The 23,622-nt window shown below is 40.8% G+C and overlaps 1 protein-coding gene across 1 annotated transcript in view; it reads left to right on the top strand.

Annotated features, from left to right (window-relative positions):
- The window catches only part of LOC100768060 (ankyrin repeat domain-containing protein 36A), a 236,859-nt gene that overhangs the window by 107,290 nt on the left and 105,947 nt on the right, over positions 1–23,622 (top strand). The window contains exons 4-8 of the mRNA XM_035452430.1: positions 8,471–8,577; positions 10,759–10,896; positions 12,657–12,729; positions 16,520–16,629; positions 23,501–23,559. Of these exons, the coding sequence (XP_035308321.1) occupies positions 8,471–8,577; positions 10,759–10,896; positions 12,657–12,729; positions 16,520–16,629; positions 23,501–23,559 (487 nt within the window). The remainder of the gene's footprint in view (positions 1–8,470; positions 8,578–10,758; positions 10,897–12,656; positions 12,730–16,519; positions 16,630–23,500; positions 23,560–23,622) is intronic.

Raw genomic sequence — 23,622 nt, 5'->3', positions numbered from 1 at the left:
TCTGCCTATGGACAAGACATCACTTATATAAAACACCCATGTGTTCTCCAGCTTACCACCAAAGTTCCCTCTGTGTTCTGAAGTTTGCATCTTCTATTTGAAGCATAGCATTAATAAGATTTCATGGTTTGCAACATTGTTTCTATTAATGTGTGAAGAAAATACACACCTGTACTTAATGTTAATCTCTTAGAAATAACTCTGCTGTCTAAAATGGAACTAGAACCATAGAGAATTTTAAATAGTGTATTTTCAGGGGTACAATGTTCTAGTTCTGTGTGAGGTAAAATGTATTGTACTTAATACTGACACACCAACCTTTCATCTTGTACTGAGTGATTAAACTCCATCAGAAGCCTATGAATTTTAATGCAGAGTTGTAGGGGCCCATTTTGGAACAGCATCAAATGACTTTGGAAGGATCAAATATGTCTTTCCTGTGACTTGGTGGAAATGTATTATTAGAATACTAAACAATGTATTGCATTCTTCAACAAATAGGACTATTTCTCTAAATATAGAAGATCTCTTCCTCCAGAATTTGTAACATGAAGCCTTGCAGCGTTCTCCAAACATTATCGCAGTGCTGTCTGCTGGGCTGATATTTTCAGAGAGTAAAAACTGCTAGAGGGAGAGCAATCTTAATTAATTCAAGAAAAGCACTTCGATCCTAAGCTCCCTGTCACTCTGGAAAAGACAGCCCTGACTTCAGGCAGCTCCTAACTTATTTGGCACAGCCTGATAGGGTGTGCACCGTGCTGATGGAAACAGAGAAGACTGGCCATCTCTGGAAAGGGACAGTCACTGTCTTTGTTAGGGTTTCTATTGCTGTGATAACACACCATGACCAAAAAGCAAGTTGGGGAGGAAAGAGTTTATTAGGCTTACACTTCAGCATTGCTGTTCATCACTGAAGGAAGTCAGGACAGGAACTACCTACACCAGTTGGAAGAACAGGTGAGTGACTGCTCTCCCAGCAAAACAGCCCCCAAAGTCTAGGCCCTAAGCCCCAGGGCACATCCCTCCCATCTCAGCCCTAGCAAGGCAGCCAGGCCCAGCCCCACATTCTGGTGGATCTCCACTTCTTTGGAGCAGTCTCCAGCAGCTGGCCAGCAGGTGAGAGACCTGCAGGCAGGCTTCACCACCACCCCTGACACCCACTGGACTTTGTAATCTCTACATCCCACTCTGCTGCCCAAACTCATCATCCTCCCCTTGGCCAACCATCCATTGCAATGTCAGAAGCCCCTGTATAAACATTAATTACATCAGTTGGAAGAACAGCAGACCCTATAGGCACAAAGGCCACCCACACCAGTAGGAAGAACAGACTCTAAAGCACAGGTAAAGCCCACATAAGCCAGAAGAACTGGAGAAGATGCTGCATTTAGGCACCCAAACCCCCACAAACCTGTTGAGAAAACCCTACTGGACCTGAGGACCAGACAACCACCAGAACCCTTGGCCATTCAGACCAAAAGACAATAAAGGAAACAGACAATAAAGGAACAAAAGGACCATCCAACAAAGACTTCACAAGAATCACCACCTGTACCTATCTCAAACCTAGATGGGTAAATAGCAGACAAGCAACAACATAAAGGGCAATACGGCAGCACCAGGACCCAGTGGTCCTACAACAGTAAGACTGGAACATCCCAATGCAGATGAAGCAGAAAAAACAACCTTTAAAATAACTTTATGAAGATGATAGTAAATGAAAAATTCCCTTAAAGAAAACTGAGAAAAGGGCTAACAAAAATTGTAGGAAATCAATAAATCCCTTAAAGCCAAAAAAGCCAAGAAAAAAATTAAACAGGTGAAGGAAACAGTTCAAGACTTGAAAATTGAAATAGAGACAATAAGGAAAACACAAACTCACCAGGTGGTGGTGGCTCATGCCTTTAATCCCAGCACTTGGGAGGCAGAGGCAGTAGGATCTCTGTGAGTTCGAGACCAGCCTGGTCTACAAGAGCTAATTCCAGGACAGGCTCCAAAGCTACAGAGAAACCCTGTCTCAAAAAACCAAAAACCAAAACAAAAACAAAATAAAACCCACAAACTGAGGGAATTCTAGAAATGGGAAATCTGGGTAAGTGAACAGGAACTGCAGATGCAAGAATTACCAACAGAATACAAGAAATGAGAGAATCTCAGGTATTGAGGATACAGTGGAGGAAATAGATTCATTGCTCAAAGATAATGGAAATCCAAAAAATTATTAACACAAAACATCCAAGAAATCTGGTCATCATGAAATGACCAAACTTAAGACTAATAGAGATAGAAGAAGGAGAATTCCAGCTTAGAAGCACAGAAAAATATATTCAACAAAATCATAGAAGAAAACTTTCCCAATTCAAAGAAGGGCATGCCTATGAAGGTATGAAGCTTACAGAACACCAAATTGATTGGACCCACCCCAAAAAAATGTCCCCTCACCACATAATATTAAGAGCTGCAAAGGAAAAAGGCCAGGTAACATATAAAAGCAGACCTGTCACAATTACACCTGACTTTCAATGGAGACTCTAAAAGGCAGAAAGAAGGTCCTGGACACTAAGAGACCACAGATGTCAGTCCAGACTAATATACCCTGCAAAACTTCACCGTGGACAGAGAAAACAAGATATTCCATGAAAAAAAGCAGAATTAAACATACCTATCCATAAATCCAGCCCTACAGAAGTATTAGAGGGAAAATCCCAACCCAAGGAAGTTAGCTGCACTCATAACAACACAGGCAATAGATAATCTCACACTAACAAAACCCAAAGAAGGAAAACACACATAGACACACCGACAGCCCCACCACACTACCACCACTGTCACCAAAATAAAAAAATAACAGGAATTAACAATCACTGGTCAATAATAGCTCTTAACATCAATGGACTCAGTTTACCTATAAAAAGACACAGGCTAACAATGGATATGAAAACAGGATCCATGCTTCTGCTGCATACAAGAAACACATCTCAACTTCAAAGACAAACATATCTCTGAGTAAGGAGATGGGGAAAAGGTTTTCCAATCAAATGGACCTAAGAAGCAAGCTGGTGTAGCTATCCTAAGTATTTAACAAAATAGACTTCAAACTAAAATTAGTCAATAGAGATAAAGGATATTTCATATTCATCACAGGAAAAATCTATCAAGATGAAGTCTCAATTCTGAAATTTATGCCCCAAATACAAGGGCTCCTACTTTTGTAAAAGAAGCATTACTAAAGCTTAAATCATACATCAAACCCCACACAGTAATAGTGGGAGACCAACACCCCACTCTTACCAATGGACAGGCCTGCCAGACAGAAACTTGAGAAGTAAGGGAACTAAAGATGTTATGACTCAAATGGACTTAACAGACATCTATGGAACATTTCACCCAAACACAAAACACAAAAGAACATATCTTCTTCTCAGCACCTCATGGAGCCTTCCCTAAAATTGACCACATACTCCATTACAAAGCAAATCTTAATGGATACAATAAAATCAGTATAACTCCATGTATCTTTTTGGATCACCATGGGATAAAGTTAGAATTCAACAACAACACAAACTACTGAAAGCCTACAAACTCATGGAAATTGAACAACTCTCAATTGAATTACCACTGGGTCAAGGAAGAAATAAGAAATTAATGATTTCCTAGAATTCAATGAAAATGAATGCACAAAATGCCCGAACTTATGGGACACAATGAAAGCAGTGCTAAGAGGAAAGTTCATAGCATTAGTGCCTACATAAAAAATTTGGAGAAATCTCACACTAGTGACTTAGCACTAGTAACTTAGCACACGTGAAAGCTCTAGAAGCAAACTCACCCAGGAGGAGTAGAAACAAAAAGAACAATGCAAAGAATCAATGAAACAAAATCAACAAGGTAGACTAACCCTTATCCAAACTAACCAAATGGCAGAGAGAGAATATCCAAATAGTCAGAATGAAAAGGGGGACATAACAACAGACAGATTCTCTGAGGAAATCCAGAGAATCATCAGGTCATACTTCAAAAATCTTTACTCCACAAAATTGGAAAATGTGAAAGAAATGGGCAATTTTTGGATAGGTACTACATACCAAAATTAAATCAAGACCAGATAAACAATTTAATATAACTATTACCCCTAAGGAAATACAAGCAGCCATTAAAAGTGTACCAACACAATAACAAAAAAGTCCAGTGCCAGATTGTTTCAGCACAGAATTCTACCTGAACTTCAAAGAAGAGCTAATACCAATACTCCTCAAAGAAGGGACATTTCCAAATTCTTTTTATGAGGCTACAGTTACCCTGATACCCACCTACACAAAGATGCAACAAAGAAAGAGAATTACAGACCAATCTCCGTCATGAACATCGATGTAAAGATACTCAATAAAATACTGGCAAACCAAATCCAAGAACACATCAGAAAAATCATCCACCATGACCAAGATACAGAGATGCAGGGGGTGGTTCAACATATGAAAATTCACCAATGTAACCCACCATATAAAACAAAGTAAAAAAAAAAAAAAAAGCCACATGATCATCTCATTAGAAGCTGAAAAAGCCTTTTACAAAATCCAACACCACTTCATGATAAAAAATCTTGGAGATATCAGAGATACAAGGAACAAACCTAAACATGTTACTTCTGTTTCACTCTGCTAAAGGGGAAGCCCCTGCAGAAATGTAGCAATCTCCTCAGGCTCTGGAGTAAAGCTACTTTTTCTGCTCAATTCCCAAGGGAGTGTCCTAGCAGATGTAACTGTTTCTTCTGGCTTTTCTTCTCAGCCCCCCTAAGAGAATGTCTCAACAAAGGTTCTTTTCTTCACCAAGTAAAGATCTTTACCCAAAACTATTCTAAGAAAGAGATTCATTTGGGAAGGAGTAGTCCAGGAGAGTGGCTGCCTCTGCCAGGGTGGGAAAGGACAGCCAGCAATTGAACAAACAGAGGGCTTCTTAGGGGCAGAGTTTTCCCAGTGATATTTTCTGCTCAGGGATTGGTGAGTTTCCCTGCTCAGGAATTAGTTTTAGTTGGTCAGGGGCAGAGTTGGCTCTGGTTTCAGGACCAACCTGTATTTCTTCCACTGGTCTTTTTAAGCCTTTTGCCTCTAGTTTTGGGCCAGGGCATATTTCTTTCAGTGGCTCTGGATCCAGAGCCAAAGTGTATTTCTTTGGCTCTGCTTTCAGAGTCAGGGTGTTTTTCTTAGGTCCTGAGTTCAGGGCTAAAGTGTTTCTTCCACGGCTCAGATTTCAGATCCAGGGTGTATTTCTTTCACTGGCTCTGTGTTAGGGATCAGAGTGCTCAGGGATTGGTTGGTTTCCTGTTCAGGGATTGATTGGTTTTCCTGCTCAGGGATTGGTTGGTTTCATGTTTCAGTTGGTCAGGGGCAGAGTTGGCTGGTTTCAGAGCCAAACTGTTTCTTTCACTGGACCTTTTTTTTTTTTTCTTTTTGGCTCTAGTTTTGAGCCAGGGCATTTTCCTTTCAGTGGCTCTGGTTCCAGGGCCAAAGTTTGTTTCTTTCACTGGTTCAGGGTCAGAATGTTAGATTTTGTGCTCAGGAATTGGTTTTATTCTTTGGCTGGCCCTTTTATCTTACACAAACTTGTACAGCCACTTTGGAAGTCAATATGGTGGTTTCTTAGAAAATTGGAACTCAATCTTCTTTGAGACGCAGCTATACTAATCTTGGACATATACCTAAAGGATGCTCAATTATATCACAAGGTCACTTGCTCATGTTCATAGCAGCATTATCCATAATAGCCAGAGCCTGAAAACAACCTAGATGCCCCTCAACCAAAGAATGGATAAGGAAAATGTGTTACATTTACACAATGGAGTATTACTCAGCTGAAAAAAAAAAAACAATGACCTCATGAAATATGCAGGCAAATGTATGGAACTAGAAAAAAAATCATTCTGAGTGAAGTAACCCAGACCTGGAAAGACAGTCATGATATGTACTCACTCATAACTGGATAATAGGAGTAAAGTATAGGATACCAACCTACAATCCACAGCCCCAGAGAGGTTAGTTAGATAACAAGGTGGGGGGCAAAGAGGGATGCATGGATTTCCCTGGGAGGGGGAAAAAGAAGAGATCTCCTGGGTAAACTGGGGGTGGGGAGGAGGGAATGAAGGGATGGGTACTTGAGGGACTGGGTTGGGCAGGTTGGGTACAGGGAGCAGGTTAGAGGCTGGGCCACTGGGAAGAGTAATAAAGAGACATGCATTTTGGGGTTAGGGAGAAACCTGGTCTAAGGAAACACCCAGAAATCTATAAGGAGAACCCCAGCTAAAATTCCTAGTATAGTGGAGAGGGTGCCTGAACTGGCCGTCTACTGGAATCAGATTGGTGGCTACCCTAATTGTCATCAGAGATGCTCTATCCAGTAACTGATGGAAGCAGATGCAGAGATCCATAGCCAAGCCCTGGGCTGAGCTCCAGTAGTCTTGTGGAAGGAGGAGGAGGGATTGTACGAGGCGGGGGTGGGGGTGGGTGGGTCATGACTGGGGAACCCACAGAAACAGCTGACCTGAGCTCATGGAAGCTTATTCACTCTGGACCAACAGTTAGGGAGCTTCCATGGGACAAACCTAGACCCCCTGCATGTGTGTGACAGTTGTGTAGCTTGGTCTGTTTATGAGCCTCCAGGCAGTGAGATCAGGACCTCTCCCTGGAACTTAGCTGGCTTTTGGTAACTTGCTTCCCATTACCCTTGCCCAGCCTTGACACAAGGGAGGAACTGGATCTTGCCTCAACTTGATGTGCTATGCTTTGTTCAAGCCCAGTGAGGCCGTGCCCTTTTGAATGGGGGTGGAGGAGGAGTGGACTGGGAGGGAATAGATGAGAAGGAGGGGTGGGGAGTCAGGAGGGAACAGAAGAGGAGGGAGGGGAAACTACAGTAGGTATGTAAAATAAATGAATTAGAATATTTAAATAAAATAAAGAATAAAGAAAAATAGCCAATCTCTTTTTAAAAGTTCATGTCTTTCAGCTATGGGCTCCTTTAAAAATCAAAATTAAATACCTTCTTCAAGAGGGAAGAACTGGGATACTATCACAGTTTCAAACAAGCAATAGCAAACTCCAAAAGCATAAGTAATTCAATGTCCAATGACCTGGAATTCACTCATGATTTGGACTCCTCCAAAGAGTTTGAGTCACTTCTCCAGCTCTGCCCTCTGCAATCCTATCTTCTAGGCTCCAGCTGGCTCCACTCCATTGCTGCTGCTGTTCTTGGTGGTCATTCCATGGTACTGGCATCTCCAAAATGCTGGAGTCCCTCGCTGCAACTGGGCTGCACTTTCACCAATAGCCTCCTATAGGCTCTCTTCATGGTGCCAAGCCTCAGCTTCTTTGCCTGACCCCTTCTGTCCTGGGCCTTCAACTGCCACTGAGGCTGCAGCTTCATCAATGGCCCATTCTAGACTCTCACAGTGTCAAGCCTCAGCTGCTCTCCATGACCCCTTCATGCCTTCAAAACCAGTACCACCCCGGAGACACTCAAATATTACCAAGTCTGGCTGCCAGTATGAGGTACAACCTTGGCTACCTCTGGAACACAGCTTCTCTGTGTCTCAGGAAATACTTCCCAGAAGATTTCACATCAGTGATGCAGGTCTCTTCTTAATCACTGCTAATATTTTAGCTGCCACTGACCAGCATCAAGTATGCCAGAAAAGTTTCGCTTTAGTAGTTCTGGTATCTTGTTAATCACAGCTGATTCTTCAGCACCAGCTATCCAGAACCAAAACAGCAAATGGCCCTGCTAGAGTCTTTAATATTCCCTCTGAAACTTCACAGGCCAGGCCTCCATCTTCTGCATTTCTCTCAATATTATCTTCCAAGTTCCACAGGACATCCCACAGAGCTCTTAACGCTCAATGGCTCTTCTAACCCAAGTCCAAAGTCCTTCCACAATCCTCTCCAAAACATGGTCAGGTCTGTCACAGCCATACCCTACTTCTGGTACCAGTTTGTCTTCCTTAGAGTTTCTATTGCTGTGATGAAACACTATGACCAAAAACAAGTTGGGAAGGAAAGGGTTTATTAGGGTTATGCTTTAGCATTTCTGTTCATCACTGAAGGAAGACAGGACAGGAGTTCAAACAGGGCAGGATCCCAGAGGCAGGAGCTGATGCTGAGGCCGTGGAGGGGTGATGCTTACTGGCTTGCTTCCCCTGGCTTGCTCAGCCTGTTTTCTTATAGAACCCAGGACCACCAGCCCAGGGATGGCACCACCCACTGATGGGCCCTCCCCCATTGATCACTAACTGAGAAAAGGCCTTACAGCTGGATCTCATGAAGGCATTTCCTCAGTTGAGGCTTCTTCCTCTGATGACTCTACCTTGTGTCAAGTTGATACACAAAACCAGCCAGTACAGTTGCCTTCACAGAATCTTAGTAAATTTGCAGCTGACTGAAAAATATGTAACTGCGTGAGTTGTAACTTGTTTTCGTTTTCACAGCATGGCTACACACCACTTATACTCGCTGTGCTAGAAAACAAGCAGGAGATGGTGGAACTGTTGTTACAGTCTGATGCCAATATAAATGCCCTGGATAACTACAAGAGGTATCTTTAAACTCTTTTAAATCCTTCCAGCTTTCTAGAGTGGTTATGGTCATTTAAAACATCAATAGTAAATTCATAAGAGTTTAACTTATAGGATACATGTTGAAACAAATAACAGGTTGGTAGAAATAAACTGTTCAACTTAGTTACACAGTCAAGTATATAGCAGGGCTCACATCTCCTTTTAATATTGACTGATCTTTGTTACTTTGAGTTGATTTTTTTAGTCATATGATTTTATATTAACTAAAATAGCTTCATATTAGTCTTAATCTTAGACATGTAGACAACTAGTTTAAGATTCCAATGAAATTCTTAACAATTTTGCAATATTTCCCACCTCTGTGTCTTGTATACATTTCTTTTAAAATGCTTTTTTATTGAGAAATACTTTCAAAAATCGTGTTTTGTCTTTGATGGCTCGTTGCTTTGTTTGAAGAATATCAATGTCAGGTTACCTCTAAATGACTATGTATCAGTTAGAAATTGCTCAGTGTCTCCCGGTCCTTCTGTGGTTTATGTTGATATATTCAGTTATTCACTAGTCTGACCAGATACATAAAAGAAATCATTTGATGAGGGAAAGATTTATTTTGCTTCATAGTTTCACAGGCTCAAATCCATGGTAGGCTAGACTCATCTTGGAGCCAAAGGTAAGGTAGACTGTGACAGGAAGTGGGAGCATGAGACAGGAGAGGGTCTCATCTCCTTGAAGCCATGATGCAGAAAAACAGAAGGTTCCCATGGTAAGGCACACCCCTCAAAGGACACTCCCTAGTGACCCACGTCCTCCACCAGGTACCACATCCTAATTGTCAAGTTATCTGTGATCTCACGAATGAATGAATATACTGATGACATTAGCGCCCATGTGACCCAATCACCTCAGTGGTACAACCCACCCAGTGCTTAAAACCGTAATAGATATGCACCATTTGTCTGTCTGGCCACTCATGGAGACAAAAAGGGGGTATTAGATTCCCTGGAACTGGGGTCACAGACAGCTGTGAGCCACCTGACATGGGTGCTAGGAACTGAAACTGGGTCTTCTCTACAAGAGCATTAAGTGCTCTCAACTACTGAGCAATCTCTCCAGTCTGCCAAAATAAGGATAATGTTCTTGAAGAGTGGTTTCCAGATTGTATATATAGCTTTTATATCAGCATCTAGCACAAGGCAGTCAGCCTCATTAACTAAATCACTGTTACTAAAAATTATCTTTAATTTTTAAAAATTTATTTTATTTTTGTTTATGAGTGCTTTGCCTGCATGTATGTCTGGTACCCAAGGGAGTCAGAAGATGTGTCAGATCCTCTGGAGCTGGAGTTATATGTGATCCACTATATGGGTGCTGAGAACCAAACCCAGGTCCTATGCAAGAATAACAAATGCTCTTAACTGCTATTTCTTCAGCCTGCTATTATCTTTATATTAATAATGTTTGAAATAATACAAACCGTGTTGGCCACCAAGTGAAGGAGGGTTTAAAGGAGTCCACAAATACCCAGATAAAGAAATAACAGTTATTTATTAGGGGAGCACTCACACAATGATGGAAAATAACCACCACTGCTCCTGGAGATGCAGTCTCTGCCCTTCAGGATGCTCCGACCACAACCTCTCCTCTTCCTTATAAAGGATCACATCTGCACACCTAAAGCCACGGCCCTAAGATGTGACCAACACCCCAAGTCCACTGGCAGAATACTAATAACTTTTCCTTATTTGACCTGTTGCTGACTATGATAGTATGTTAACATCAGGCTAGGGAAGTAATGGAAACTGCTTCATTTAACTTTGCCCACTTCAGGTAAGTGATCTAGGAACAGTACTGTCCATTGCATGGCATGGAATTCTTCTGAGGGGTAAAGCAGTGGCACAGGAGGGCTCTGAGTTCCTCCCTTTCAGCATTAGAGGTAACAGGTCAGTGAATGGCATCCCCCTAATGCCGTTGTCTGTTCTTAACTGCTAATGGCCACTCTAACACACAGACAGGTAAGAGAGGAACTTTAACAGTTGTTTACATGACTTTATTAAAGTGTGTCAGGAAGCCCTGTGTGGTGACACTTGCCTGGTCTACATAGTGAGTACCAGGACAGCAAGGGCTATGTAGAGAGATCCTGTCTTAAAAATACAAATATAATAAAGTGTGTCAGGGTGGCGTTACATTTGTTCTTTTAGGTCTGCCCTCATACATGCTATGAGAGCTCAGTCTAAAGATATGATCAGCCTTCTTCTCCAGCAAGGTGCTGATGCATCTTTGATGGATGTCTACGGAGCAACTGCACGAAGTCACGCTGTTTTTGAAACCTTTCAAGTGTAAGTGTTTATATTACAATACTCATTGACATCAAATTGATATTTTTAGTTGTTATAACCACCCCAAACTTATATAACCAATGAGATTTCACAGTCCAGTCTGTGAAATTTTGGAATTGTCATGAGTTAGTTGACATAACAGACCAGAAACAAAGTGAAACACTAGACTAGGTTGGAGTAGTGACAGATACAGAGTTCTCTATCTTTGGACTTTCCCTTTGGCAGTGCTGTTGATTGAACTGGGATTCACATAAGCTAGGTATGGTCTGCCACTGAGTGGACTCCCAGCCCCTGTCTCAGGAGCCCTAAGTCCTCTGTCTTAGATCAGGGCACCACCCTTGCATTCCAGTTAAAACACCCACACAGGAAATGTAAATAGTAAGTTGTCTAATTGGCTGTTTGGGTTTTTAATGTCAAATTTAGCAGAAAATATGGTTATTTTCTCATGAGTTGTCTCCCTCAACATCGTTTTTTTTATTTTTTTTAATTTATTTTTATGTGTATGGGTGTTTTGCCTGCATGTATGTCTATGAATCTCTTGCATAACTGATGTCTGCAGAGGCCAGAAGAGGGTGTCAGATCATCTGGATCTGGAGTTACATGCATCTGTGGCTGTTAGGATTAAATCTGGATTCTCTGCAAGAATCTTAACCTCTGAGCCAGCTCCCCAGTTCCTGGCTTTTATAGTTTTTAATGTTTAACTCTTTCTTTCTGGGAAGAGATGCCCAAGAACAATGTCCAGACTTCCCTTTGAGTCATGTACATTTAGACTCTGACTAACATCTTCAAGGGTTTTCTCAGCTGAGTTGATTCAGGTAGCAAAAGCTACAAGAACCAGCCATTGGCTTCTCAGCTCATTCAAAGAGGACATTTGTGCACATAAATTATCCCCAGATCCTTGTCCTGCTTTGGGAGAATGTCCCTCGAACATTTCTTAGGCTGAGGGAAGTAGAAGCAGAAAGAGGAAACTGCAAGCTCGATTGTTTCGGAAGTTGACATAGAAACAAATAAAAACTGCCATATAGCTGGCTGTGGTATACACACCTTTAATCTCCCAGCACTCGGGGGCAGAAGCAGGTGGGTCTCTGTGAATTTGGGGCCAGCCTGGCCCACATAGCGAGTTCCAAGTCAGCCAAGAATATATAGTTAGACTCTGTCTCAAGAAAGAAAGAAAGAAAGAAAGAAAGAAAGAAAGAAAGAAAGAAAGAAAGAAAAAAAAAAAAGAGGCTGAGAGCTGACTCAGCAGTTAAGAATGCACCCTGAGAGCTGACTCAGAAGTTAAAAATGATTCCTGTGAGATGGCAGTTAAGAATGCATCCTACTCTTGAGGAGTAGCTGAGTTTGTTGCAGCTATGAGCTACCCTCCAAGCAGCTCACAACTGCTGGAATTCTAGCTCCAGGGCCTCCGATTCCCTTGTTGGGCCTTTATGGGCTCTTAAGGCTCACATCATGTATCCTCCTACAACATAATTTAAAACTTAAATTTAAATATATTTTTAAATGCCATTTACAATCTAGGTGGCAGTCAGGTGGTGGTGGCACACACCTGTAATCCAAGCACTTGGGTAGCAGGATCAGAAGAATCTCAGAGTTCAAGGCCAGCCTGATCTACAGAGTGAGTTCCCAGACAACCAGAAATACACAGAGAAAGTCTGTCTCAAATAAATCAAACCAAAACAAAATAAAAATTAGATGGCTTACTTTTCTTAGGACTTTGAAAAAAATCAAGCTCACCTCTCACTGTAGTTTTTGCTCTGCAGGCTTTCCAAAGACGCCAGTTCCAATCATCTTGAGCCTACGACAGGAAAGGACAGAAATAATTTTGATGTCAAGGTAAAAAGTTCATTTGTGATGCTGAGTTTTTGTAAACAAACTCTTACAGTGAATGGCTCCCAGGTGTGAACTGGGCAAGATTAAACGCTGATAAGAAAACACCCTAAGTCACAAGGTCAAAGGACCTATTGAATGAGTCACAGGGAGTTGAGAAATGTACTTTGTCTGTAAACATAGTTCATGAAACTGTGAGATTCTCAGAGTTTCAGCTTAATAACTGGGGTATGGTAAGGGTAATCTGAAACCTCACATTTGTTTGAGTCTAAGCTTGGTTCATTGTTATTTTAACATTATTATTTGAGGTGTCTGTACAAAACTTTTGTCTCTCTATAGACAATCTTCACACTGAACAGATAGTGTTGGGAAGCTTGGGTTAGCTGACTGCCATTTCATGGGGTTCCAGACCAGGACTTCCTTCATTTACTCTGTTGTTGTATCCTGCCTGATTGTAAGGATTGTATATAAAGCTTCTTCTCTGCTGAGTAAGGATGCAGGCCCTGTCCACCCAGGGACTCAGAAATCGTGATCTTGAGGATGTAATAGAGCATCATGAAAGTTGTGTATCTGGTAGGAAGGCTGTTCTTATTCAGGACATCAAAGTATGCTGTGCCTGGGCCCAAGATCAAGGCCAAAGGTAACCAGGTATTTTTAGTATGAGTTACGTGGTTTCCATGAAGGTTCAATAGGAAACCATACTTGGACTTAGATTTAATTTAGGAGTGTGAATCACCGAGGACCAAGAAAGCATTACCCAAGTTGTCAGGAATGTATGCACAGCACTCTAATAATGGCAGAGGCTGTCTTATGTACTTCTCTTGGAATCCCAATGGCTTTCTGGAATGAGACCTGTAGATTGAAGTTTCTGTCCTGTCTGGTCCTGCAGCCCGTTAGTCTCAAATATACACAGAGAGGCTTATATTAATTATACACTGTTTGGCCTATTGCTCAGTCTTATTACTAACAAACTCTTACAACTTAAATTAACCCATAATTCTTATCTATGTTTAGCCACGTGGCTTGGTACCTTTTCTCACAAAGGCATTCTATTCTCATCTTGCTTCCTCTGCTTCTGGCTGGCAACTCCTCTCTGCCTTTCCTCTTCCCAGAATTCTTCTTGTCTGGTAACCCCACCTATATTTTCTGCCTGGCTACTGGCCAATCAGTGTTTTATTAAACCAACACAAGTGACAAATCTTTACAGTATACCAGAGCATTGTTCCACTTCAGAGACCCCTTGATTTGTGAAAATAAATAGTAATGCTTATATCCTAACAGTGTGGCTGAACAAAATTCCAAGAAGTAATCTAGTGTCAGAATAAATGAAAAGGAAACAACAGTGAAGTTGTAACATTGCATCTGATTATACTCCAAGTTCCTCCCAATGAGCAATTTAAATCATAGTGAGGTCATATCTATGGATAGAGTTACAGCTGGACTTGTCTTTGTACTTGAGTGTTTTTCTTGTTTTAGACTTTGCAGTCTTATGTTTTGCTGGTAACTGACATTGCCCTCAGGTGGCTCTTGAGACTCTCGAGACTCAGAGGGGTTAGATTTTATTCTAGAATAAGGCTACACTAACTGGTTGAGTTCTTTCAGTCTGGGGAGAATAGGCCACTGTGTATCCTAAACTGTCAAAAAAAATATATATATATATGTATATATATATATATATATATATATATATATATATACATTCTTTTTTTTTTTTTGTTTGTTTGGTTTTTGGTTTTGTTTTTTGTTTTTTGTTTTTTTCGAGACAGGGTTTCTCTGTGGCTTTGGAGGCTGCCCTGGAACTAGCTCTTGTAGACCAACTGTTCTTGAACTCACAGAGATCCACCTGCCTCTGCCTCCCGAGTGCTGGGATTAAAGGCGTATGCCACCAACGCCTGGCTAGATATATATATTCTTGACATGGATGCATCTGAGTAAAATCTAATTGCATTCCTTTCTGGGAACATGTCTTGGCAGTGGTTGAAGCAAGTGTGGGTGCTATAGCAGAGACTAAGCAGTAGGTTCACATGAGGTTTGGGGGATTGCAGATTTTAGCCCCCCCACAAGTCATTAATGAGAGGAATCGCTAAAGTTCTCAGGTAACATGAATTGTGAATGCCTTAATTTTCCATTGGTCTTCATGGGATGACAGGATCTTGTTAGTCTCTTGAGTTTTTCATCTGTATCCTTGGGTGGCCCATTCACTCTCTGCTTCTGGATTAGAATGATTACATCTAATTCTTGCAGAGATAGCAGAACTATTTCTTTATCTTCCTCTGTGTCTGGCAATGTCCCATAACTTAGGAGAGATTCCAGATGTAACAATTTATCGTTAGTCCATGTCTAGTGCAATTCCCAAAGCTGGCACTGACAGTGCCAGTTCCTTTAGCTTTGGGGATTTCCATCAACATAAATTTCTACACAAGTTTGTTTAATAAGGAGTCCTGAGTTATTAATGAAGACAAGTATACACATTGAAAAGGAAACTGGCATTTTCCCTTGTCATGTCAAGAGTTATCCAAAGACCCTCAGTGGTTACTCACAGTCATTCAAAAATGACTGTCACCAGACTGATGGGGGACATCCTTCTGTGTATGTTTCTCTTACTGGTTGTTGAATAAAGCACTGCTTGGTCAATGAGACAGAAAGATAGGTGGGACTAGGAGTCAAGGAGAATTCTGGGAAATATAGTAAAGAGAATTCTTGTGATCCAGGCAGGAAGTGACATAGCCGGCAGACTCAGAATTTAAGCAGGGACAAGAAGGAAATCGCTCTCTTTCTCTTCCTCCTTCTCTCTTCTCTGGAGCCGCCATGTGAGCCCAACAAGAGAGGACTCACGCCACTGGCATCCTCTCTCAGATAAGTCTTTATAAATATATAGTTTATGGCTATGGTTGATACTTAAGATGGAGCAAGCATATGAGAAATCCTAGTCATTGGCCAGTAGCATTTGTACTTAATATAATACTCTGTGTGTTATTTTGGGTATCCATGTGGCAGTGGCGCTCGGGCAGCATGGCGTAAAGACTTATCGTTTACACCAGACTTTCAAAAAATATTTCTTAAGTTGATCATCCTTATCAATGTTAAAGTGTGTGATTTCAGATGATTTATTTTGAGGTACTACATCATCAATAAATAGGTAACAAACCAAGAAAACATTGTAAATAGGACAAAAGGCTTATAGAAAGAAGGAATTTAGATTAGCATTTACTTTCTGAATGGTGCCTTCTGTTCATTCACTACATCTTTTCACACTACATTGTTTCTAGAAATTCTGATTACCATTTTTTGTTTTTTTGTTTTTGTTTTTGTCTAAGTAGAGTGAGGAGGTACTGGTTTTTTTTTTTTCTAACTTGTGTTTTTATTAGAAATGTCAAGAGTTTTAAGGTAATTATAGATACCTTTGATTGGCTAACAAAATTACTTGTTTTTAGCAACAAAATGAATGTTTTTATTGTGTGGTGATTATGAAAAAGTTAAAAAGCCTAGGGAATCAAAGAGCCCCAGCTCAGCAAGCACCTATTAGAAATAGAAACAAGTACCATGATATATGCAATAGATGTGATGGAAGCAAAGGGTCCAGAAACAGGGGAGGCATGGAAGGATTTGAGGGGAAGCCTGTGTAGTGGCACTAGTCAGTCAGGGGGCCTTTCTCCGTAGGGGCACCATCTGGAGGGAGGAGGGACCATTTATTTACCCAGTGCCCCATGCTCTAGTCACAGGTCCATTTATAAGATGCCAGTGCAGTTGAGAAATACATAATTTGTTGAGTTCTTGGCCTTTTTTTCTTTTTTAGCAGGATGACTGCACACCATGTACATACCCCACCCAGGACAATGAGGAAAAGATGGTACAATTGCCAGCAAAGGAAGAGGAAAACATAGACACAGTTGCCAAGCTGGGGAGGTATAGCTGCTTGTACATTCCATTAGTTAAAACAAGCTCAAGGTTGTTATGGGATGGCTGCAGTAGTTCAGTAACATTAAACTTATAAGAAGAAACTAATTTGCAAGTATTGGTAGTTACTGAAAATCATGACAACAAAGCAAAGGTTAATTACAACAGCAATTATTTGAGTAGGAAAGACAAGACAACCAAATACAGCAATTTGTGTTCCCTTAAAACTGCCTGACATTTGCCATTTGCAGCCTGTCTGGTCATATGAGCTTAGACCAGTGAAAAGGGATTCCAAGGGTTGCTTGCCTTTTTCCTTCTGAAGTGTATTTGTGGGGAGAAAATCATTTGACTGGATAAAAAAAAATTATAGGTATGTGATAAAAGTCATAGGTATGTTATAAATGGAGTTCTTAATTGGTCTAGATAATAAAAAGCCAAAGTCAAATGTAGAGGGAAATGCTGAGAGATCAGAGAAAAGGAGCAAGCCACAGCCACACCTTACCTCCTTAGCATCTCAGAGAAGAAAACGATTTCCTATCTCTCCCTGCTTATATATTGTTTCTCCCCAGCTACCTCACTTCTGTCTGTCTGTATAGACCTACAGACCTCTATGGTTAGCTAATGGCAAGCTCCATTCTCTGACCCTCAGACAGGCTTTATTTGTACAAGCAAGGTATCACCACAGTATGTGATTAAAAAAAAAAGTCATAGATATGTGATAAAAGAGAGAATTAGTTTAGTTCCTAGCTTTCCCATTTGCTGGGCATGTGACTTGGGACCATTCATAATTGTATTCTCTAATACAAGGAGTGTAGTGCATGTTAGAGGTGTCTGCAAGACACCATTGCTTCATTCGGTGCTGACTTTCAGATTATCATTGTCATTCACTTAACTACTCTGTTATTGTTATTAGTGGTTTTTATGCAAATATCTTTTACTTTTTTGACCTTTAGCTGACCTCCACTACATTCCATGACACAGAACTCTCCACAGCAGCACTGGCCTTCATCCCTGCACCCATGACCCATGTGGAGAACTTATAAGCATAATGGTCATGCTACGGCTGTTCTAGACAACGTAGACACACACACACACTCCACAGCAATTACTTGTAGACTTGTAGAATAGTTTTAGCAGAGTTACTGTCCATGGAAAGCCTTCTGATTAATACAATGTAGATTGTAATACCACAGTGAGCCAAGAGACTTTCTCTTTTATCTGTCTTTGTTCATAGCTCTGAAGATAATTTGTAAGAATGAATACTTACACTCCCAAATTATCCATTCTGTTCCTATATGCAAATGTTTAGTTCTACTGGGACAGCCAAGATACCAAATATACCAAAATATACTACCACATAAACAGATTGAAAGATAAAAACCACATGTTCATCCCATTAGATACAGAAAAGGTCTTTGACAAAATCTAGTGCCCCTTCATGATAAAAGTTCTAGAGAGACTGGAGATACAAAGGGCATATCTTAACATAATAAAGACAATTTACAGCAATCCCACAGCCAACATTAACCTAAATGAAGAGAAACTCCAAACATTTCCACTAAAATTAGGAACAAAGCAAGGTTCTCCTCTGTCTCCATACCCCTTAAATGTAATGCTTGAGGTCTTAGAGCAACGAGACAACTGATGGAGACCAAGGGGATGCAAATAGGAAAGGAAGAAGTCAAAGTATCCTTATTTGAAGCTAATATGACTTTATACATAAAAGAGCCTAAAAATTTCATCAGGAAATTTCTACAGCTGATAAACACTTTCAACAAAACAGCTAAATACAAAATTAGCACACACAAAAAGTCAGTAGCCTTCTGTTTTAGTTAGGGTTTCTATTGCTTCGAGGAAACACCATGACCATAAAGCAAGTTGGCGAGGAAAAGGTTTATTTGCTTAACACTTTCACTGCTTTTCATCATTGAAGGAAGTCAGGACAGGACCTCAAACAGGGCTGGAACCTGGAATCAGGAGCTGATGCAGAGCCATGGAGGGGTGCTGCTTACTATATTGCTCAGTCTACTTTCTTATAGAACCCAGGACCACCAGCCCAGGGATGGCACCACCCACCATGGACTAGGCCCTCCCCCATCAATCACTAATTAAGAAAATGCCAGCCGGGCGTTGGTGGCGCACGCCTTTAATCCTAGCACTTGAGGAGACAGAGGCAGGTGGATCTCTGTGAGTTGAGACCCGCCTGGTCTACAAGAGCTAGTTCCAGGAAGGCTCCAAACAATACAGAGAAACTGTCTTGAAAAAAAAGAAAGAAAGAAAGAAAGAAAGAAAGGAAGGAAGGAAGGAAGGAAGGAAGGAAGAAAGAAAGAAAGAAAGAAAGAAAGAAAGAAAGGAAGGAAGGAAGGAAGGAAGGAAGAAAGAAAGGAAGAAACAAAGAAACAAAGAAACAAAGAAACAAAGATGCCCTACAGCCAGATCTTATGGAGGCATTTTCTCAATCAAGGTTCCTGCAGACTAGCTGGACAAAGGGACTGAGAAAGAAATCAAAAACAGTACCTTTACTAATAGCCTCAAAAATATCTTGGGCAACTCTATCCATGCAAGTGAAAGACTTGTATAATAAATACTTTAAGACATTGAAGAAATTGAAGAAGACACTAGAAGATGGAAAGTCTCACATGCTCATGGATCAGTAAAATTAATATAATGAAAATGGCCATCCTACAAAAGCGATCTACAGATTCAACACAATCCCCATCAAAATTCTAACACAGCTCTTCACAGAAACTGAAAAAAATAATTTTAGCTCCATATGAACACACACACACACACACACACACACACACACACACACACAGAGAGAGAGAGAGAGAGAGAGAGAGAGAGAGAGAGAGAGGATTGCTAAAAAATAGTATAAGAACTGCTGGAGGTATCACCATCCCAGACTTCAAGTCATACTACAGAGCTATAGTAATAAAGAAATAGCATGGTATTTGCATTAAAATAGACATGTTAATCAATGGAATTGAATCAAGAAATCAGACACAAGTTCACTCACCTGAATTTTGCCAAAAAAACACACTGGGGAAAAGACAGCATCTTCAACAAATGGTGCTGATCAAATTGAACAGCTGCATGTAGAAAAATACAACTAGATATTTATCATCCTACACAAAACTCCAAATGGATCAAGGACCTCAATGTAAATCCAGACACATGAATCTTGTAGGAGAGAAAGTGGGAAATAGTCTTGAGCTCATGGGCACAGGAAAAGCCTTCCTGAACAGAACACTAATACCACAGGCACTGAGAGCAGCAATTCATAAATGGGACCTCATGAAACTGAAAAGCTTCTGTATGGCAAAGGACACCATCATTCACATAGAGTGGCAGGCTAAAGAGCGGGAGAAAATCTCTACTAATTACATGTCTGATATAGGGCTAATATCTAAAATATATAAAGTACTCAAAACAAACAAACAAAAACCCTTTAGCATCAAGAAAACAAATAACCCAATTTACAAAACAGGATACAGGGCAGAGCAAAGAGTTCTCAAAAGATGAAACACAATTGGCTGAGAAACATGTAAAGAAATGTTGAACATCCATAGTCATCAGGGAAATGCAAATTAAAACTACTTTGAGATTTCATCTTATGTCAGTCAGAATGGCTAAGATCAATAAAACAAATGGCAGGTCATCCTGGCAAGGATGTGGGGAGAGGGAAACATTTATTTATTTCTGGTAGGAGTGCAAACTTGTACAGTCACCATGGAAACCAGGGTGGCAGTTTCTCAGGAAGCTGGGAATAGGTCTGCCTCATAATTCAGATATGCCACTCTTGGGCACATACGCAAAGGACTCAACACCCTACTCTACAGATATTTGCTCATCCATGTCCATTGCTGTTATATTCGCAACAGCCAGGAAATGGAAACAACCCTAAATATCCTTCAATGAACAAATGAACAATGAAACTATGGTACATACTATGGAATACTACCCAGCTGAAAATAAAAAGGAAATTATGAATGTTGCAGGTAAGTGGATAGAACTAGGAAAGATCATATTGAGTGAGATAACCTAGACCCAGAGAGATAAATGTCATCTGTTCTCTCATTGGAGGCTCCTAGCTCCAAATCTTCAGATGTGGGTACATAGTCTATAGTAACTACAGAAACCAGGAGAGTAAAGCAGGACCATTTCCAAGAAAAGGGTTTGGGCAGCAATGTGGGGTTCAGGTGATCTGATAGAGGAAAGGGGAAAAGAGGGTCTTCTAGGAGGAGAGAAGGTGATAAAGAGGGTAAAATCATAAAAATGTCTGAAAAAGCCACAAGGAATGATACTATTTATAATTTACCAAAAAACCCTATGTTAGATATAATTCAGTGTATAAACATACATATATAGTTTTAAAGAACTTCTCTCATCTGCATTGATGATGCACCCTCCAAGAGCCAATGTCCACCAACCAAAACCCCAGCCTCAGACATGAGAACCCCTTTTTTGAGTTGTTAGCCAGGGCTGTCCAAGAAATTCCCAAAACATACAGTTTGTTGCTCTCACCCCTGGTTGTTCCCCAGAGGTAGAAGGTAAGTCCCTATTGCTGAAGACACCATGCTCAGAGAGCCTTGAGCTAGAACTGACCCAAAGCCTCCTCCCTGAGCAATAGCTTCCACCAAACCAGAAGGCATCATGCAAGCTTCCACAGAAGAGAAACAGCAAACAGTCCTACCCAGTTATGACGCCTGTGAATCGCATCAATGGCAAGCATGGTGTAATAACCTTAGTGGTGCAGTGGTGGCACACATGCCTTGGTGTTAACCCACAGCTCTATAATTGGACTTGAGACCACTCAATAAGAGGGAAATCATGCCTGGTACTGGAAACCTAGTCAATGATGCAATGCTAGTGTTATGGGTCTTGGAGGAGAATCTGCAACCGCTACTTTACTGTACCAGCACAATTCCTAACAACAATCTATAAACATTTGTCCTTATACAAACAGGTAAGTGAAGTCTTCATCCATCATCAAGTTAATTTCCCTTTGTAACTGCCGGAGACAACTATAGAAAACTACAACTAATCAAAATGTAGAGTTACGGAACTAGTCCCGATGCATGCATTTATAAAAGAGGCCCACACCTAAAGCCCAGGGAACACTGTGGAAGAGGAAATGGAAAGATCATATGAGCCAAAACAGGGAGTTTGGTGTGAGACTGTGTCTCCTGGTAATGTCAGAAGCCACACCTATAAAGTCTCATCAACATGACTGCCCAAACGTGCTGAATGAGGACAATACCAATGGCCACGCCTACATGGACAGGAAAAGCCCTTGAGTCCTTAAGCTTATACAGAACTATAGGCAACTGAGGAAAGCTGGGAGTGAGGGAGGTGGCCTTCCCCAGGGAAGAGAACACCAATTGTCCAGTGTCAAATGGTCAGCCCTGAAACACACAAGTAACATAAGAATGGAGTGGGTTATATTTAGGGGTGTGTGTGTGTGTTTGTGCATGTATGCCATAACAGTGAAATAAAAGGCCATGAATTTGAAGAAAAAGAAGGGTATATGGGAAGGTTTGGCAGAAGTAAAGGGAAGGAATAAATGTTGTAATTATAATATAAAAATTTCAGCTGTTGTTGCTACCATGCCCCACTCTGCCATCATGAGCTCTAACCCTCTGAATTCAGAAACCCCATTAGACACTTTGTTTTGTAAGTTGACTTGGTCATGGTGTTTATCACAGCAACTAGCTAGGTCTCCCAGATGTAGCCACACACATAGCACACATCCCAAACTTCATGTGGAATCCACACTAGCCGTGGTGACAGCCTTTGAGGGATTCCTTTGACTTTTCATTATAAACCTGAGAGGTTCAGATAACGATGCAGGAAGAGTTCCCTTTCTTCTTTGAAACAACACCCTTAAGTTTCAGGTGGTGAAAGGTCTCATTGTGTCCCTCTCCAAGGCAGTTGCCAAATATGGTTCCTCAAATGATCTGTTGTACATGGCAATGGATCTCTCCCAGGGCATTTCTGATTGTCATGGAGATTAAGCATCCTTCTGTGTGTGTTATGCCTTGGTTAGACACCTGCCATGGCAGTGCACGCCTTTAATCCCAACACTCAAAAAGCAAAGGCAGCCAGATCTCTGAGTTCCAAGCCAGGGCTACAAAGTGAGAACCTTTCTCAAAATAACCAGCCAACCAACCAACCAAACAAGATGGTTAAGTATGAAGGGACAGTAGCAGTCCCTCCGACTTTCGGGCCCTGGCATTTACTAGTATCCATGCACAGCTGTGATTCATTAGTGCTGTAATTATGGACAGTCATGTTGAGGTAATGAGAATTTATGGTTACAAATAACTGTCTTACCTCCTCTGAATCACCTGTCACAGAAATAAAACAGGTAACAATCTAACTTAAGACATCATTTCTGTAAGTGCCACCATTCGTTGTTGAACCTGTGACATAACACATCTTTGCGATTCTAAAGTTCAACCTTAGAGAACAAAACTATACTGCTCCTTTCTTAATTCTCTGCTCACTGTTCTTAGCATATCAAATCCTGACAATTCCTTAGTAAAGTAAGCCAATTCAGTTCTTAAGATTTAGAAGAACTTGATCATAAGAAAAGAAACTTGTCTGTGAGGAAACATTCTTGGGTACTTTCCATGCTGTGGAGCTAATCCAGTTTCTGGTCTGAGCTTCATTACCTTTGTGGCCATTTCATCTACAATTTTACATTTTCTTCTTTGACTGGAAACTCAGTAAGGAACTTTTGGTGCCTAGACTCATAATACTCACTCCCATAATGTATAAAATAAACCTTCAACTATTTAACGTCCTTGCTTAATTTTTTTTCATATAATTACTAAAATACTGATTTTGTTTCTCCTTTAATCACACATGACAAAAGCCAAGTTGCTTTAGAACACCAGGAGAAAGAACTTGAAATTTGTGAAGATTGCAGCCCAAGTAAGTGCCCAATATCATATTAGCTCAGACCCACCTATCCTTGATAAAATAAAGTAGGAGTAA

Source organism: Cricetulus griseus, assembly GCF_003668045.3.
Source record: "Cricetulus griseus strain 17A/GY chromosome 1 unlocalized genomic scaffold, alternate assembly CriGri-PICRH-1.0 chr1_1, whole genome shotgun sequence".
Classification (NCBI taxonomy): Eukaryota; Metazoa; Chordata; class Mammalia; order Rodentia; family Cricetidae; genus Cricetulus; species Cricetulus griseus.
Note: the sequence above shows the minus strand (reverse complement) of the source record. Positions and strands in the feature narration are given on the sequence as shown.